Genomic DNA, 20,610 nt, shown 5'->3' on the forward strand with positions numbered 1-20,610 from the left:
CACTTATTTCATTACCTGGAGGTGGATTATATTTTGGGGTTTATTAGCCATTTACTTTCTCCGTCCCAAATCGCCTGTTCACGTTTTTTGCTTTGTATACTGGGGTCTGACCGTTCTCGTTGTTGTTTGTTTGTTTTTCTTGCTGAATCATTTTTTTCTTCTGTTTGATTGCATTCTTTCCAACAAATAATTACAAATGTGTAAGCTGAGTTTGCTATTTGATGTTTAATTCTTGTGTGTATGTAGAGATGTATTTGCTGGGTAGTCTGAGAGTTTATAAACTTTGACCAGTCCAATCTATCCATCAGTCATGTTTTGTCCCCACCCATTGCTTTTTATTTGCGTCTAAATAAATTGCCTTTTGGTATGCATTGCTTTCTAAGTTCACATCTGTGCCTGCTTACTGCTGCCCTTTGCCTTTTCTGGTTAGATCTGTTTTCTAAACTAGCACTCATCTTCTGCCATCCTGTCCAACCAATTCTTCTGCATTCAAATTACACATTTTCACAAGCATGTTTGACTCTATTTAAGTTTATTTAGGATGACATTATAATTTTAGATACTGCTCTCTGCCTATTTTTAGGATAAATTATGATTTTAAGGTATATTGTCCTATTCTTTTCATTAGGTTTTTGCCTACCCCATTTTGATTTAGAGATCTGCTAATGTGGTGAAATTGTTATTTTAGATCTTTTCTTGAAGAAGTTAGTCTTTTTATTTTTATTTCTTTAAAGTTGTTTTATTTATTTTAGTAATCATGGCACCCAATGTGGGACTTGAACCCATGACCCTGAGTTCAAGAGGTACACGCTCCTCAGACTGAGCTAGCCAGCACCCAGAAGTTAGTCTTTTTAAATTCAACTGAGATTAATAAGATTGTTTTGAATCCACTGTATTTTTGCCAGCTTTTGTTACCCTTCTTGTTTTTATTTTATGAATTTATCTTCTAAAAACGTGTTTCTATCTAAATGCACACCTTTTCCAAACAACAAAAGTGCACAAAGGAGGTGAGGTCCTGCTCATTTGGATCCTGTGTCAAACAAAGCAAGGAGAGTGGGTGACATAAATGTGTGTGTGACTAAGGTCCTTAGCAATATTCATATGAAGGATGGAAATAGGTTTCTGAGGTGTGTCTGATTTTATAGAGTATATTGTAGGGACGCCCACACGTGTGGGACCAAAATCAGAAACAGGAGTGGAGCGTGCCCAGGGGTTTGTCAAAGAGAGACCGAAACTCAAAGCCCAGGAATTACAAAGCAAAGATGCCCCAGGGGTGCCTGGTGGGCTCAGCTGGAAGAGCATTCAAGTCTTGCTCTCAGTGCCCTGAGTTCCAGCCCCACATTGGGTTTTAAATAAATAAAACTTATTTTTTTAATTAAAAAAAGAAAAGATGCCATAAAGACATGTGAGAAAAAGGCTAGCCTCATCTGTTCCTTCTTGAGCCATATGAGGACAAGGGTGGCCAAACACATAGGAATAAATATGGAATAAAAACCAGAACAAGGGCCTGATGTGGGTACTGTAACAAAGCAATTGGGGAAATAAAAGTACAGTGAGTGTGCGGTGCCTGAATCTGGGGGAACCTCAGCACCCACACTTGGCTGCCTACTCCCTCTGCATCCTGGACGTTCTAATGGGCTCTTCATTCACAGTGCTTTTCCATCATTGCCCAGAAGGGCCATCCTTTTATTTTTTTATTTTTTTATAGTATTTTATTTATTTATTCTGGGGGTGGGGGCAGGAGCTGAGGGACAGGGGCACACAGACTCCCGCTGAGCTGGTAGCTGGACTCAGGGTTCCATCCCAGGACCCTGGAATCATGACCTGCTGAGCCACTCAGGAACCTTGGAAATGCCCTTCTTTTTAAAATATTCTTGCATTTACTGACATGGATAAGTTTCTTTTGATTTTATCTCAGAGCAAAACATGCCTTTTACATGTGATCCAGCAGCTGTGCACAGGCAAACACAGAAATAAACACATTTGTGCGCACACACACACACACACACACACACCCATGGGACTCAACAAGGAGAACCATGAAATGCTTTGGTATGAACTCCGACCACGTATGATGCACTCTGATATTTTCCATTGTGCCTTATTTATCTTATTCTATTTATTCTTATAAATCACAGTCTGACCCACAAATGGTCCCAATCTGAGGATGTGGAAAACATTTCTCTCCCATGTCCTCCATTCCTGTGAGTAGCTCCCTGCTTCTGTTCTCTCTCTCATCACTGGCAACTTCTGTGAGCAGAGGTTCTCTCATTCCTTATGAACATTTATTTATTCCCACTGTTCCCAACCAAACTATGTCTGGGGATAAAGTGTAAGAGTCTGTATAACGTGCCCCCAGGGCACCCATAGTCTAGCAGAGAAACATACATGGAATTAAGTAAAAGTTACACAGTGATAACCCCTACATCTAAATTACTGCAAGAGGAAGCATCCTTTTTCTGTGGGAATGTTAAAATAACAGAACAAAAACAAAGGATTCATGAAGGAGATGACTCCTTATAGTTTGAAAGAGGCGATGGGATTTTGAAGATAGAGAGGAGGTGAGTGATCCCAAAGAGACCAGTGGGCAACTCCCAGCAAAGGGCAGCAGGTGTATGGAGGCTCTGAGCCTGGAGACTGGGGCTTCAGGTGAAGCTACAACTCAAGTTCGGTGTTTGTGACATTGATGTCGATGAGGCAGTGGGAGTGGGAAGCTGGTGGATGGGCCAAGGGAGGCAAGCCAAGTGTTGGAAGTTATGGAATTTGGGGTTCCCTCTCCAGTGGGGAGTCACCAAGAAGGGGTTAAGATGCAGAGTTGGGACAGTAACCTAAATGCAATATAAAAGATTTCTCTGGGTAAATGTGAATATTGGCTAGAGGACGCCAGCCTGTGATAGGTGGAGAGATGACAAGGGGCTGAAATAAGGGGGTGGAACTGGGGACTCAGAGGTGGGGAAGCAATGGAGACATTGAGAGAAGAAAAAACTCAGCCAAATCTTATCACCAGTATTAACCACTTATTATCAACAGGAGGGAACTATGCTAAGGACTTTCCGTATGTTCTCTAAATCTGTCAACCACCTGAGAAGGATGGACAGCTCAAGCCCTACGATTTGGGGGAGGATATTAACATTTATTATAGTTTGGTTGGTGCTCTAAATTCAAACAGCAAATATGCATAGATCCAAAATTCAAAACCCTAGTTTCTGATTATAAAGTTTTGCATTTTTTATCATTTAGAAAATTTCCTTTACCAAATCATCTTTTAAAATCCCCCACTTCTGTTGTACTGTGTGTGTTTCCTTTAGTGAACTGTGGGTGTCTTCCCTTTATTTATTATTCTGGTGGGATGTTCGATGGGTCAGATGTCTTGATAACGTAAAATCCTCCCTACCTTTTCTTTTGGATAAATGGCCTTTTGCTTCTTTATTACTCTGGGCATAAAGACACTGTAACTGGGGTTGGAGTGTTGCCAGAACCAAGGACATTTGCTCCTCCTCACCATCTCTAGGGGCTCACATGAGCTTATTGGATCTTTGTCCCTACTTCCTTCCTCTAAGTTTTTGGAACTGACTTTTTATGTTTCTTTAACTACTGGGCATAAAATGATCACATTAAAATGGAAACACGTTTACATGCTCATAGGAGACATTACTACTAGAATTTGGATGCACATTCACATTTTCTTTTTAGTTTTTTTAATTAATTAATTATTTTTTTATCATATTATGTTAGTTACCATACAGTACATCATTAGTGTTTGATGTACTGTTCCATGATTCATTGTTTGCGTATAACACCCAGGGCTCCATGAAACACGTGCCCCCCTTTATACCCTTCATGGGCTAACCCATGTATACAATGGACTATTACTCAGCCATCAGAAAGAACGATTACCCAACATTTGCATCAACATGGATGGAACTAGAGGAGATTATGCTAAGGGCACTTTCACACTCTTAAGGGAGAGACTATCTGATGTCAGCAGCTTGCCTTGGATCCCTGTTCTCTTAATTATTGTGGTGGAGGTGACAATAGCCTGGCAGTGATATTTATTTATTTATTTGTTTGTTTGTTTATTTATTTATTTATTTATTTATTTATTTATTTATTTATTTATTTATTATTATATTATGTTAGTCACCGTACAGAACATCCCTAGTTTTTGATGTAAAGCTCCATGGTTCATTTCTTGCGTATGCTGGCAGTGATTTTTAAAACAAAAAATGAGCAAAGGAAAGGCAGAATGGTGAAGGGGAGTGGTAAATAAGGCTTCCAGTTAAGGAATGAATGAGTCATGGGAATAAAGGGCACAGCCCAGGGAATGTAGTCACCGATAAGGTCACAGTGTTGTGTGGTGACAGATGGCAGCTCCACACGTGTGAGCACGGCGTGGTGTTTAAACTGACGATCACTGCATTGTACACCCAAAACTAATGTGACATGCATGTCAACCATACTGAGGTTTTAAAAATTAATTTGAAAAAAACCCAAGTCTTTTCTCAGAGTTTGCATTGGTTGTTTCCCCTGACGGGCAAATACCTCCTGGATAAATGTGTCTCCTCCTGAACGAGGCCCCTGTGTAATGTGGGCTGGACTATCCGAGCACCCGGGAACATTAACACCTGTGTCCACTGTTTTATTTTTACTGGCTTTTCTTCATAGCACCCCTCACAGTCTGATTTCTATCAACTTTTTCTATCCCCTTATATTCTCCATCACTGAACTCTGCAGACTTTTGTTTCTTGAAACCTATACTCTTCACCTGGACATTAGTCAGAACTGAAATTTACTCTCAAAAGTGTGACAGAATTTCTCATTAAAGTATAGAACATACGAGTACTTGCGTAAAAGGCGAAGTGTGGGATGTGCATTCCTATTCAGAACTGGGATGCAGAGTCCCAACAGGGGACAAGTTCCATACAAAAACTATGGATATTGACTTTTTGGTGAGATTTTATTTATTTATTTGAGAGAGAGAGAGAGCAGGAGCAGGGGGAAGGGCAGAGATGAAGCAAAGTCCCTGCTGTGGGGAGAGCCCAAAACAGGGCCTGATCCTGGGATTCCAGGATCAAGACCTGAGCTGAACGCAGATGTTTAAGCAACTGAACCACCCAGGCACCACAAGATATTGAATTTCTTTTTTTTTAAAGATTTTATTTATTTATTCGACAGAGATACAGACAGCCAACGAGAGAGGGAACACAAGCAGGGGGAGTGGGAGAGGAAGAAGCAGGCTCATAGCGGAGGAGCCTGATGTGGCGCTCGATCCCATAATGCCAGAATCACGCCCTGAGCAGAAGGCAGATGCTTAACCACTGTGCCACCCAGGCGCCCCCAAGATATTGAATTTCTGATTGCAAAATGAAAATTGCAGAATTTCAATGTTACTTGTAATGTTCAGTATTGAAAAATTAGTCTGTTGTTTTTTTTGTTCACTGGTAGTCTTCTCCACCATATGGAACCAGGCAATGATACACAAATTTCAGAGTTTCTTCTTCTGGGATTATCAGAAAAACCAGAACTGCAGCCCCTTATATTTGGGCTTTTCCTCTCCATGTACCTCATCACTGTGTGTGGAAACCTGCTTCTCATCCTGGCCGTCAGCTCTGACTCCCACCTCCACACCCCCATGTACTTCTTCCTGGCCAACCTGTCCTTTGTAGACATCTGTTTCATCTCCAACACCGTCCCCAAGATGCTGTGGAACATCCAGACTCAGAGCAAAGACATAACCTATGATGGTTCTATCACTCAGATATACTTTTTCCTACTCTTTTCAGGCTGGGATGCCTTTCTCCTGAGTGTGATGGCCTATGACCGCTTTGTGGCCATCTGTCACCCCCTGCACTACAAAGTCATCATGAACCCCCAGCTCTGTGGACTGCTGGTTCTGGTGTCCTGGATCATGAGTGCCCTGAATTCCTTATTGCAAACCTTAATGGTGTTACGGCTGACCTTCTGCAGAGAGGTGGAAATCTCCCACTTTTTCTGTGAAATCAATCAGGTGGTCCGACTTGCCTGTTCTGACACCTTTCTTAATGACATGATGATGTATTTTGCAACAGTGGTGCTGGCTGCTGCTCCCCTGGCTGGGATCTCTTACTCTTACTCTAAGATAGTTTCCTCCATATGTGGGATCTCAACAGCTCAGGGCAAGTATAAAGCATTTTCCACCTGTGCATCCCACCTCTCCATTGTATTTTTGTTTTATTGTACAGGCCTAGGAGTGTACCTTAGCTCTGCTGCTACCCAGAGCTCCCACGCAAGTGCAATGGCCTCGGTGATGTACACGGTGGTCACACCCATGCTGAACCCCTTCATCTACAGCCTGAGGAACAGAGACATAAGAAGGGCTCTGAAGAAAGTCCTTGGGGTTCCAGTGATGTGAGGGCCAATTGCCCTGGGGCTGAAGAGGTGCCCATGATTGCAGGGCTCACAGCCTCAGAGCCAGGAACTGCTATTCTTTGATCAGGCTTTGGAAGTAGAATCTGCTCCTTCTATTTATTCTCTGGAATTGCCATTTGTTTGAAATCAACTTCTCTATACATTTGCATAACTCACTTTATTAAGCTTCTGCTCTGTCTGAAACACACACAGTTTCCCCCTTTCTCCACTTTCATATGTCCCCAGTGTTTTCCAACCTTTATATCACAAGTGCCTGGAAATTTCTGTAACATACGTGGGACAGGTTGGATTTTTTAAAAATAATTTCATTTTAAATGACTTATCTCATGCCAAGTAAAATTTCCCTAGATTTCCTAAAAGAATAATCATGATTTGTATTCTTCATATGGAAGAAACTACACTTGGCCAAGAACCCTTCACATAACCTTATTGTAGATGAGAATACAGAACCCCAGTTTTCACCTAGACTGTCAGTCTTTTTATATCACACCTTCACTCCTCTTCCTGATGATGTGGATTCTAACCTTGTTCTGTTTACATCTCAGGCTCCTGACAGGGATGCTCAGGCTAGGAAAGCCCAGGCACCCCCTGCGCCCTGTGCTTGTGGACATTCCCACAGATGCTTCCCTGACCAGAGCCTCTGCTGTGGCTGCACCAGCCCTTGGGTTCTCACTGTGACTGCAAGACAGGCCTCAGCAGCACCCATCAGAGACTGTAACAAGACAAGGTTCATCATCACAGGTTCTTGTAGGGATGGGCAGAAAGGTCTAGGGGGCCTGTTATTGGAGTCCATGGGCAGAGCGACTAGGGGTTTGCAGGTTCACTCTTTATTTACCAGCTTAAAACAACAGAGTGAAATTCTGGCACAGAAGGGAAGGCACAGCCACTCATGTGTCAGTATGGAGGTTATCAGGGTTTTGGAAGAGGTGTTTCATGGCTGGGGCAGCCTGACTGCTTCTCTGGTATTAGTGTCCCACACCCGACAATGTGTCTGTTCAGCATGGTTGTCTCCAAAATGGAGGCTTCAAAAATCAAAAGCTTAAGGTCAGGTACTTTCTCTACAAACATGCTCCTGTGCTTTAAAACTAGTTTCCTTGTTTTATTCTGTTATTCACCTGGGTGTCCTAACGCCTGCCATAGTCACTAGCAAATGCTGATGAGCAAACATATAGCTCCAGTGGAGTCTACGTGGAAAGAGAATTTGATAAATAGTTTGACCCGATATGCTGTTAGTGTCAGAGATGACCACAAATATGAGAATAGATTTTCTTTGGGTATATCCCAGTAGCGGGATCCCTAGATTGTAGGGTAGTTCTATTTTCAATTTTTTTAGCCCCTCCACTCTGTTTTCCAAGTGGCTGCACCAGTTTGCATTCCCACCAACATTGCGAGAGGGTTGGCCTTTCTCCACATCCTTGCCAACATCTGTTGTTTCCCGTGTTGTTAATTTTATCCAGTCTGACAGGTGTCAGGTGATATCTCATTGTGATTTTCATTTGCATTTCCCTGCTGATGAGTGACATTGACCATCTTTCCAAGGGTCTGTTGATCACCTGGATGTCGTCTTTGGAGAAACGTCTGTTCATGTTTCTGGTCACTTTTAATCGAATTACCGGTAATTTTTTTGCTATAAGTTCCTTATATATTTTGGATATTAATCCTTTATTGGATATGTCATTTGCAAATATCTTTTACACTCAGTAGTTGTATTTTTGTTTTGATGACTGTTTCCTTTGCTGTGCAGAAGCTTTTTACTTCAATGCAGCCATTTACAACACGGATGTATCTAGAGGGTATCGTGATAAGGGAAATCAGTCAGTCAGAGAAAGACTGATACCATATAATTCACTCATATGTGGAATTTAGGAAACAAAACAAATAAAACAATAAAAAAGAGACAAACAAAAATCTAGGCTCTTCAATATGGGGAACAAAGCTGTGGTTGCCAGAGGGGAATTGGGGAGAGGTTGGGTGAAATAGGAGATGGGGATTAAGAGCACACTTATCGTTATGAGCACTGAGCAACGTATAGAATTGCTGAATCAGTCTATTGTACACCTGAAACTAACATTACTATGTATGTTAATTATACTGGAATTAAAAAATAAAAAAAAATATTTAAGATCTACCAGGTTGCAACATTTCAAACCACCTTTTTATTAATAATCAAAATGTTTCCTTTTTATGTTGTGCATCTATTTACTGAATATTATTTATTGATGATTGGTGTCCACAACTGAGGGGGTTTACTCACTGAGGTGTCAGATTGCTTAATGTATCTATGTTTTATCCCAGATTTGTTTTCCTGTTTCCACTTGAAAACTTTTAATGCTACCAGCTAATATGACTCTCTTGTTGTTCCATGAAATAACTCCTTTTTCCTAAAATGTTTCACAAATAGTAAAGGCTGGTGAAGGAACCATATCAGTATCATTGATTTCATACCTCTTTCCTGCTCGGAAATTCCATCCACTTGCATTATCAGAAGAAGCTTCACACGAGAGGTGGATATCCTTCTGGTCTTGGGGTTCAGGGTCAACAGTTCTACACAACAAGCATGTCCTTCAAATACTCCCAGTGACTCGGAGGGGAGCCCACAGCTAGTCACTGCTCATAGAGTCCCTGGAAGGAAACTTGAATAATGACGAATTGCTCTCCTTAATGTCAGATCATACACCACAAATAAAAACCAGTGCTCGCTAACTGCCTCCTGTCTGTTCGCTTGGATTATTGTGTTAGTCAAATATTGGTGATAACAGGCTGTCCTTGTCCTAGGGGATATCATTAATACCGCTAACATCAGATGACATCTGCTGGGAAGGGTTTCTGGTCTCTGCTGAGCTCCTCGCGGATATGGAGTCAGCTGCCAATCTCTACATTACATTTCTAAGGCTCATCCATGGTGTCATGTGAGGCTGTAATGCTCTTCTGTCTCGGCCACTCTATGGGCTCTCATTACTGCATTTCCATATGTGGGTTAATCTAGTCACAGAAAAAATTGGTTTATCATGTGAGTTACTTAAATTTAATTCCACTGTTGGTACATCCATATTAACACTTGCTTTCTTCCCCATTAGAAGTGCTGTCTCCCACCCCTCTTACATGAGAGTCAGCTACCTCTGTTCTAGATCCTACCAGTAGCCATGCACCATTAGATCTGTTCCACTGAATCAATCATTGGAGTACAATTATCCACATTAACCTGTATATGTAAAGCGTACATTGGTGAATTAAAGGAGCTCCACAAAAATGAAGAGTATGCAGTGCAAGTCGTATGTGTAATTTAAGAGCGTACATAAGTTTTAACAGCTTTGTTAGGTAATTACTAAAAATTTAAGCTTCCTGAGCATCATATTCCTCTTCCTGAAGGAAATGTGGGAATCTAAGCATAACTTCAGACTCCAGGAAACAAACTGAGATTTGTGGAAGGGAGAGAGAGGGGTGGGGGGACGGGGTAACTGGGGGATGGGCATTAAGGAGGGCACGGGATGTGATGAGCACCGGGTGTTATCCGTAGTGGATGAATCCTTGAACGCTACATCAGAAACTAATGCTGTACTACATGCTGGCTAATGGAACTTAATTGTCGGGTTTGGCCAGCAAACCCCGAGACGGCGAATGAAAACATTATTCCACACACCTTAGTAGGAGAAAGGAGAGGCCTGGGGACCAGACGCTCTAGTGGTGCAAGGCCCTGAGCAAAGCCTTGTCTCCAGTTTCATTGAGGTCTTAGTAATACATCAGGCATAAGTGCAAAGCAAGGAGGAAAGTGTAACTTTAATGGTCAGGATAATAATACATGGATCAGAAGGGGGAATGAAGCATGAGAGACTATGGACTCTGAGAAACAAACTAAGGGTTTCAGAGGGGAGGGGGGTGGGGGACTGGGATAGGCTGGTGATGGGTAGTAAGGAGGGCACGTATTGCATGGTGCACTGGGTGTTATACACAACTAATGAATCATCGTAATTTACATCAAAAACCAGGGGTGTACTGTATGGTGACTAACATAATATAATAAAAAATATCATTATAAAATAATAATAATAATAATATATGGGGCAGCGTGTGATAAGGTGGGGGCAAGGAGTCCACAAAGTACGTGACCACCACAGGTGCCTGTTTTTCTTCAAAATTTATACATTTACTCCCGAGATGAGAAACTTGAGCCGCAGTAAGAATCTGGCTGTTTTCAGCCAGGAAACTTGAAAGGAGGCCCAGTGTTCTGGGCGCTCCTCCTTTGCTTTTCAATTAGTCCCATCCAGGGAGGTATATACAAGTCGGGTTTTATCTATCCAGACACCGTGAATTCCCACACTTAATAAAATAAACAAACAAACATAACTTTATAAGAACATTGTTAAGAATGAATAAAATGTGTGGAACTTCCTATTTTATCGCAAAGAAAACATTGAGGGTAACGGTTGTGTCTTGTGTATGTGTGTGTTTCCACACATTTTCTTTCAAATAAGCTCATCACGTATTCACACACAGATGCATTTATGATCTCGTCTTTCATGTTGAAGCAATCTTGAGAAAGCTGGAGAGGATAGCACTGAGAAGAGGGAACTTTTCGATTTATGTGAAATAAAAGGATGCAGAAATACAAACAAAGATCTAAACTACAGTGAGTGACCTTAGTTTTGATCACAAGTTTCTTCCCTATGTCACTGCCTCAAAGCTTCTGAGTCAGACCACATTCCTATTTATGCCACAAGGAGCTCACTGTACTAGCTTACACGGCAGAATACCTCCATAGGATTTAAGTTTCCTTCCTACTTACTGTGGGTTTTTAATACAAATTGCCCTTAACCAAGGGAAGCTGATGAGTAAATTGAGAGGCTTAAACTCAGTTCCCTCAAATAATTGTGTTGACTGTGTCCAAATGAGATTCCTCCTGCCGCGGTAAAATAACCTCACCCTAGTTACTTAAAACAAACACACAGGTGCTCTTACAGTTCGGGAGTCAGAAACTTGCAATGAGTCTCATTGGGCTAATAACAAGATGTCTGCAGGGTTGAGTTCCTTCTAGAAGCTCAAGGGAGGATCTGTTTCCTTTCCAGTTACAGGTTCTCTTGCTGGCCGCCTGCATTTGGGCTCCTGGCTCTTCCTCCACCTTCAGAGACAGCAGGGCAGCATTTTCAGTGTCTCTAGGACACCAACTCTTTTGTCTCCCTCATCCACATTTGAAGGACCATTGCGATTATCTTCGTCCCACCTGGATAATCATAGTTAATATTTCTATCTTTTGTCTTTTTAAAAATGTGTATTTATTCTTTATTTTTTAATTGATCTGTATTTAACATACAGTGTTTTATTCATTGCAGGGGTATACTATAGTGATTCTACAATTTTATACATTTCTCCGTACTGATTAAGATCAGTATACTCTTTTATTTAGTTTTTATTTGAATTCCAGTTAGTAACATACATCAAAATATTAGTTTCAGGTGTACTATTTAGTGATTCAGCACTTCTGTAAAATACCTGGTTCTCATCACAACTGTTCTTCTCAATGCCAATGAACTCTTTCACCCACCTCTTAAGCATTTTTTAAATTATGTTATTTTTATTTCATTTTATTTTTAATTAGGCCCTATGCCCAGTGAAGAGCCTAATGCAGGGTTTGAACTCACCACCCTGCAATCAAGACCTTAGCTGAGATCAAGAGTCAGAGACTCGGCCAATTGAGCCTCCAAGGTGCCCCTTGATCATTTTTTTTTTTTTTAAAGATTTTATTTATTTATGTGACAGAGAGACAGCCAGCGAGAGAGGGAACACAGCAGGGGGAGTGGGAGAGGAAGAAGCAGGCTCACAGCGGAAGAGCCTGATGTGGGACTCGATCCCAGATCGCCAGGATCACGCCCTGAGCCGAAGGCAGACGCTTTAACGACTGCGCCACCCAGGCGCCCCTGCCCCTTGATCATTTTTAAGTGCACAGCTCAGCGGGACGACATGCATTCACGTTCCTGTGAGCTGGCAGCACCATCCATCTCCAGAACTCTTTTCTTCTGGTTAACCTGAAGCTCCATACCTAAATACCCATTTTTTAATTATAAAATATTTTATAAATTTAGAAGAAACAACAGCTCTCAATTTATCCTAAAGCACTGAACTCTTAACAGTTTTAGCAAAAGTGTCATGGAAGCCAAGGACTGTAGTCTTCCTGGTTTTATATCAAAGGAATACAGTTCTTCACCTTGTTGAAGGGGGAAGAGCAATCTTCTGGAGATATCAGTGCTGTGTCCCACCATGAGTCAATATTTGGGGGACCCAAGGAGCTTAGTAAGGAAAAATTCTTCACTCTTAGATTTGGAGAAAGCTCTAACTCAGGGTTGGGATAAGGTGCTAGGAGGTTAGCTCTGTGGGAGGCAGCTGAGTTCAGGGAAGAGTAATGAGTGCATTCACCTGACTTCTAAGCTGGTCTCTTGGGAAGAGGCAACTGTAGGAAAAAAAAGTCCATCTGTCCAGAGGGGGATAATGTGCCCAGGGGTTGGAGTACCAGGAGGGAAATATGTGTAGGGAGCATAGGGAGCTGTAAATATCTCTTCTGCTATTGTCTCTCAGCAGGTGCAACCTTGCACTGAATGGGACACGGTTATTTCTTTGGAGTTCCCAGGTCTGGGTAGGAGATTCCTGCTGAATTGTTTGAGAACAGAGCTTCAGTGTCCATCATCCACCATCGAGGGAGAAACTTGGACTTTCTCACAGAGACCCCATGCAGGTGACTCTAAAAACCCAGCAGGTTCTGCTGGAAAGGGCCAGCGAGAATAGAAGGGTGAGAAATATTTACCTGAATCCACCGGAGAGGCAAGCCATCCCTGCCCAGCACCAGGACATCACTGCGGTTTTTGGCTTGCTTGAGTAACTAATGAATATATTTATTTATTATCCTAAAAACAAAAGTAAACATTGAAATCAGCCATGCAAGGGAGATTGTTGAGGATGAAGTCGTGGTGATGGAAGAGCGGTGATGGGTAGCAGAAAGTGGTCCTAATGAGAGTAGAACACAAGTCCAAGAATCTTTGCAAGTAAGGGGAACAGATATAAAGGGTCTTAGCCAGGAGGGATACGCAGTCAAGTGAGGGCATTCTTTTCATGCTTTTTAAGACAGGGACTATTTGAGCGTGTTCCCATATTGATGAGAAAGACCCAGACTAATGGATCAAGAGACATATATTTCACAGTGTCCATTTTCATGCTGGGTATTCCAATCGATTTAAAAAAAATGTAAGAAGTGAAAAGGGGATATCCTAAAAAAGCCTTACATTGCAATTATTTCCTTACTGGCGAGGATGAGTATATTTCTGGGTTTCTTAGACATTGCTTTTTCTATTGCAAATTGTCTGTGTCTGTTCTGTGCTTTTGTTTGGTGGGTTTGGAGTGTTTATATTCCTGTGTTTTTATTCCATTTTTCCAAACATAAGACTTGGAGTTTTTCTATCACCTTTGCTATTCAATCTTCAGTTCCTTTACGCATTTGGAGGTGTATTCGAGGGTAGTAGTAAAGTTCATCCATTTTGTGTGCTCAAACCTATCATTCGGTCATATTTTCCTCCCTTCTCTTGCTAGCTTAAGTGTAGAAAGTGCTGCATCATTTGAATTAATAAATCGCCTTATATACATATTTCCCACTTGTCTTCACATTTCTGTTATTCCTTATTCTCCCTTTCAGCGTTTTGTGATTAGATCTATTTCTCAAAGTCACGTCACCTGCAGCCATCATTTGAAGGGTATTCTTCTTCATTGTTTGACTAGCATTCACTTTCCTAACAAATATGAATTAATATATCATGTATAAGATGAAATTATAACCTTAGATAATGCTTCCTAAACTAATATTAATTAAAATATCTTGTATAAAATGAAATTGTAACCTTAAATAATGTTTCTTACCTACTCTTTAAGAGGCTTTTTTTTATATTCTTTTATTTCTAAGTTTTTATGTTTTTCTAAAGTAATCTCTACCCCAACATGGGACTTGAACTCACAAGCCCAAAATCTAGAGCCACAGGCTCCACCGTTGAGCCAGTCAGGGGCCCCATTTCCAAGTCTTTAGCACTTTAATCCTTGAATTAGTGATCCACGCTGATGTCATTACATTAACACTATTTTATGCATGTCTGTAAATTAGTTATACGTTGTCATTGTGTTTCAGACTGTCATTTGAGATAGCTCCCTGCCTAACCTAGTCTCAGTTTCACTACTATCCTTTGTTCTAACCTCTTAGTTTCTTTTGAAACTGATGTTTCTATATTATGCACACATAATATTCATACCCTTTAATCAAATTCATGCAGAGAATCCTATGCACATTTTAAATAGTCTTTTATGCTCTGATGCAGTGTTTTGTTTTGTTTGTTTTTATAGCTTGTCTCTCTCAATAGCACCTTACAGACTTGCCTCCATCAACCAGTACAATGCTAATTCATTATTTCAGTGATCCCATAATATTTCAGGCTATGGCTGTGTTATTTATACTTTTGAGGATTTTTCATATTCTTTCTCATTAACTTACTGTTACACCAATTACACAAATATATTTTGAGATTCAGTTAAAATGCTTGTTCTCCACTGGGATCAATTTTGTCCTTCAGGGAACATTGAACAATGTCCAGGGACATTTTAGGCTGTCAGACAGGGAGGTGTCACTAGAGGCCAGAGATGCTCTAAACATCCGACAATGCCCAGGATAAACCCCAGCACAGAGAGTGATCTGGGCCCGAATGTCAATAGTGCTGAGACGAGAAACCTTGAGGTAAATAATGCATATCTATATTTTCAATTCTGATAGCTGTTTTCAGATTATTTCCCCAAAACTGTATAGCACATCACATTTCTGCAATGAAAATTAAAGAGTACCACTTTTCTACCTGTTTAAAAGTTCCAATCCCAATTGATGTAACAGCTCTTTAAATTTTTTTGTATAATAATATTTTTTATTATATTATGTTAGTCACATACAGTACATCCCTGGTTTTTGATCTTTAAATTTTTTGACAAGCTGATGGGTGTGGAAGGGATTTCTTCTTGGTTTTTCTTTTCTTTTATTTTTTCTTTTTATTTTTTATTTATCTTTTTATTATTATGTTATATTAGTCACCACACAGTACATCTTCAGTTTTTGACGTAGTGTTCCATGACTCATTGTTTGCGCAGAACACCCGGTGCTCATCACAACATGTGCCCTCCTTAATAACCTTCACTGAGCTAACCCAGCCCCTACCCCCTCCCCTCTGAAATCCTCAGTTTGTTTCCCAGAGTCCATAGTCTCTCATGGTTCCTGTGCCCCTCTGTTTCCCCTCTTCATTGTCCCTTCCTGTTCCTAATGTACTTGTTGTTTTCTTAAACTATTAGTGAGTGTGTGCAAAATTCACTATGTGACCACCATTTTGATTTGCTCATTATTATTATACCCATACATTATATGCCCATTTTCTACAGTTTTCAGCATTTCGAATGATGTTTACAGATTATTGTCTCTCTCTCTCTCTCTCTCTCTCTCTCTCTGTCTGGAAACATCAGTCAAAATGCTGAAAACTGTAGAAAATGGGCATATAATGTATAGGTATGTGAGAGAGAGAGAGCGAGCGAGAGAGAGAGAGCACCCTAATGAGGAGGGACAATGTCAGAGGGAGAGGGGGAGAACATTAAGCAGGTTTCATACCCAGCACAGAGCCTGACCTGGGGCTCAATCTCATGACTCCAACATCAGACCTGAGCTGAAATAAAGAGTCACAGGCTTAACCAAGTGATCCACGCAGGTGCCCCCACAGATGATTGTTTCTCTGTTGAATTCTATGGAGATATTTTGGCCATAAAAATGTTTTAAATTCTATTACTTAATGTATAACTTCTTCCTTCTCTGTTTCTTGCCTTAATTAAGATGGTTTTGCCTATAGATTTTATGTGGTTTTTCAAATAATTATTTTGGGGATTTTTTTTTGGGGGGTAATTTTAAGGACTTGGGATTTTTTATATTTAAAATTTTATTTTTTAATTTCAGTATAATTGACATTCAGTGTTATATTAGTTTCGGGTGTCCTATATAGTGATCAACCATTTTATACATTACCCAGTGCTCATCATAAGTGTACTGTTAATCCCCTTCACCTATGTCACCCATCTCCCACTGCCATCCCTCTGGTAACCAGCAGTTAGTTCTCTATTGTTAAGAGTTTATTTTTTTGTTTGTATCTTTTTTTCTTTCTTCATTTGTTTTGTTTCTTAAATTCCATATATGAGTAAAATCATATGTTATTTGTCTTTCTCTGACTGATTTCACTTAACATTATACTCTCTAGATCCATCCATGTTTTTGCAAATGGCAAGATCTCATTTGTACCCCTTAATATCCTTTAAATACTCCCCCCACACCTGCGTTGTCACAAGTACCACTTTGTTCTCTGCATTTGTCTGTTTGTTCTGTTTATCAGATTATACATATAAGTGAGATCATATAGTATTTGTCCTTGTCTGATTTATTTCACTTAATATAGCACCCTCTAGATCCATCCATGTTGTTGCAGGAGGAAAGATCTCATTCTTTCTTATGGCTAAGTAATATTCCAGTGTGTGTGTGTGTGTGTGTGTGTGTGTGTGTGTGTGTGTACACACATACCAAACTTCTTTATCCATTCATCTATCACTGGACACTTGGCTGCTTCCATATCTTGACTATTGTAAACAATGATACAATGAATATTGGGTGCATATATGTTTTCAAATTAGAGTTTTTGTCTTCTTTGAGAAGCAGCATTACTTGACCATGGGGTGGTTCTATTTTTAAATTTTTGAGGAATCTCCATACTGTTTTCCACAGTGGCTACACCAGTTTACATTCCCACCAGCAGTGTAAGGGATTCCCTCTTCCCCACATCTGTACCAACACTTATTATTTCTTGTCTTTTATATCAGCCATTCTGACCGGCAGGAAGTGATAGTCTCATTCTTGCAGATGTCACAAAAATATAATGATTTTATTTCCTTTTCATATGTTCACTGATCATATGTGAAAATGCAACTGATTTTTTGAGGGTTGGCCTTGTAACCAGTTACATGGCTGAATTAATTTATTATTTCTAGTAATGTTTTTGTGGCATCACTAGGGCTTTCTACATGTAAGATCACACTGTCTGCACACATAAATGTATTTCTTCCTTTCCAGTTTGGATGCCTGTCATTTCTTTTTCTTTCTTTAATTGCTCTTTAGAACTTCCAGTGGTATGTTGAGTACAGTCAGGGAAATAGGCATGCTTGCCTTGTTCTTGATCATACAGGAACAATGTTCACTATTTTGCCATCGAGTATCACATTTCCTGTGGGTTTTTCATAAAAGAGTTTATCTTGAGATAGTTTCCTTCTATTTCTAGTTTGTAGTGTTTTTATCGTATTCCATACACAAATATAAACATTAATTTCTTGAGTGTAGAATGTAAACAATAATATATCTTCCAGGTTAGTAAGGCATAATTGTGTCCTGCTCTTTCTCTCTTATTTTGGTAGTCACGTCAATGACATGGAACTAGAGAATGATACACGAATTTCAGAATTTCTTCTTCTGGGATTTTCTGAGGAACCAGAATTGCAGCCCTTCCTGTTTGGGCTGTTCCTATCCATGTACCTGGTCACCATACTTGGGAACCTGCTCATCATCGTGGCCGTCAGCTCAGACTCCCAGCTCCACACGCCCATGTACTTCTTCCTGGCCAACCTGTCCTTTGTAGACATCTGTTTCACCTCCACCACCGTCCCCAAGATGCTGGTGAATATACAAACACAGAGAAAAGTCATAACTTATGAAAGCTGCATCATGCAGATGTACTTTTTCATACTTTTCATAGTTTTGGACAACTTCCTCCTGACTGTGATGGCTTATGACCGCTTTGTGGCCATCTGTCACCCCCTGCACTACACGGTCACCATGAACCCCCAGATCTGTGGACTGCTGGTTCTGGTGTCCTGGATCATGAGTGTCCTGCATTCCTTGTTACAAACCTTAATGGTGTTGCAGCTGTCCTTCTGTACAGAGGTGGAAATCCCCCACTTCTTCTGTGAACTTTGTCAGATGATCCAACTTGTGTGTTCTGACACCTTTCTTAATAACATGGTGATGTACTTTGCAGCTATCCTGCTGGGTGGTGGTCCTGTTGCTGGGATTCTTTACTCTTACTTTAAGATAGTTTGCTCCATACTTAGAATATCATCAGCTCAGGGCAAGTATAAAGCATTTTCCACCTGTGCATCTCACCTCTCAGTTGTCTCCTTATTTTTTTGTACAAGCCTAGGAGTGTACCTTAGCTCTGCTGCTCCCCAGAGCTCCCACGCAAGTGCAGTGGCCTCGGTGATGTACACGGTGGTCACCCCCATGCTGAACCCCTTCATCTACAGCCTGAGGAACAGAGACATAAAGAGGGCTCTAAATGTATTTTTCAAGGGGAAGGCATTAAAGGGCCATTTTTTAAGAAGTACCTCTGATTGCAGGCTTAATGCTTAACAGCCAGAAATTGTGATTCTTTAATCATATCATGAAAGAAGAACTTAATCTATTTGTCTCCTGGAGATTCAATTTTTCTAAAGTTCAACTGCTTTATTAAACTTTCTGCTCCTTCTGATAGCCAACAATTTTCCCGTTGTTTTCTTAATTTCCAAACTTAGTCCGAATCATGAGTCAAAAACAGTTTAGGGATTGTATTTGCCTCAGGGAGTGATGAACTGTCTTAGTTTTATGAAATAAACTACATTTGACAACTGAAGGAATTTCTATAATTTTATTGTGGGAATTTTTAGAGGAACTTCCGAGATCACAGGTTTTCACTTCGTGTCTACCATTCCTTTCTATGTTACTACCTTAAATGCTCTCCCTGATAATAGAGACTTTAGCCTACTGGTTCGTTTTGTAGGTAGTCATGGGGCTTTGTGATCGTCATTACGATCTTGTTCTCTTATCAGCTCAGCAGCCGCAGTATCCCTGGCACAGAAGAGTAAGGCAGAAATTGCTTATGCGAAACACCATTCAAGTGTAACCTACAGAAAGACCAATTTGCATAAACAAAGTGACTTAATATGGGCTTGGTATCAGAGAAGACCTGAGACATGATCAAGTAAAAATTTGTACCAAGCCATATATATATATTTGTCTTTGGTGATGTTCATCTACTCATCTACTGAAGTGTGGGTTCTTTGGTGTCCATGTTTAGAGGGTTTTATTAATTGTAGTGAGAATTTAGTGGCAGACTTTATATTATTTAATTGGGGGATTTTGCTGTTTCTCTTTGAAAATTTCCAGTGATGTCTTCAAACATTACTCATTCCACTGCCCTAAACTTGGTAACTCCTTCTTTAAAAATGTTTAAAAATGCTGTCATAAATGTTATAGTGTGAGTAAGTGAATGATAAGTGCATTCACTCTATCATTAATTTCTTTATCTTTTTTATACTCTAAACTTTCTTCCATCCTATGATCAAAGGATGACTCAGACAACAGCTGGAATTGCCCAAAAATGCTCTGGGTATGGAAACTTGTGACTGAGGTCCCACAAGTTATTCCTACAAAAACAAACATATTGGTCTTTCTAAACTCTGATACCTGGATGGGAATCTCAATGGTGTCACTTTTTAGCAGAGTTACCTGAAATAAATGAGCATAACCAGGCCATTACAAATACTCCTTTCAAATATCAGAACAAATGTTGAAAATAAGAAGCAATAGATTATTTTTAATATTCTCAGTTCTGTTTACATTGATTGTTGTATCAGTCAGCTATTGCTGTATAACAAGCCATGCCAAAAGGAAACGCTATAAGATAATGCTTTTTTTAAAATCACATGGGAGTCTATGATCGGGAAGTCCCCTGATCTCTGCTGGTGTCCTCATGAGTTGCTATCAGCTGTGGGTCAGCTGGAAATGCTCTGCTAATCCTGGATGTGTTCTCACATTTGGGGGCTTGCTGGTGGTAGGGTGGTCTAGGTTGGCCATCGTTAGAGCAACTGGGCTCTGCTCCACATATTGTCTCCTCCTACAGCAGGCTAGACTGGACTTGTATGCACAGCAGAGGCAGGGCTCCAGAGAGCAGCAGAAACACACGAAGGCCCCTTGAAGCACCCTATCACTTTCATACACTATTAGTCAAGGCAAATAAAATGTTAGTTCAGTCCAGATTCAAAGCTCGAGAAATAGACTCCACCTCTGAATGTGAGGAG

General features: G+C 40.4%; 2 protein-coding genes across 2 annotated transcripts; both read left to right on the forward strand.

Moving 5' to 3' along the window:
• The first annotated feature begins 5,458 nt into the window (after positions 1-5,458).
• On the forward strand, positions 5,459-6,391 carry LOC113249269 (olfactory receptor 7A17-like). Its single transcript, XM_026490778.2, has one exon. The coding sequence runs from the start codon at positions 5,459-5,461 to the stop codon at positions 6,389-6,391; it is 933 nt and encodes a 310-aa protein (XP_026346563.1).
• Positions 6,392-17,872: 11,481 nt separating this feature from the next.
• Positions 17,873-18,904, forward strand: LOC125283814 (olfactory receptor-like protein OLF4). The gene has a single exon (XM_048227245.1). The coding sequence runs from the start codon at positions 17,927-17,929 to the stop codon at positions 18,902-18,904; it is 978 nt and encodes a 325-aa protein (XP_048083202.1). The 5' UTR covers positions 17,873-17,926.
• The last annotated feature ends 1,706 nt before the right edge of the window (positions 18,905-20,610 follow it).

Source organism: Ursus arctos, unplaced genomic scaffold (genome assembly GCF_023065955.2).
Source record: "Ursus arctos isolate Adak ecotype North America unplaced genomic scaffold, UrsArc2.0 scaffold_14, whole genome shotgun sequence".
Lineage (NCBI taxonomy): Eukaryota > Metazoa > Chordata > Mammalia > Carnivora > Ursidae > Ursus > Ursus arctos.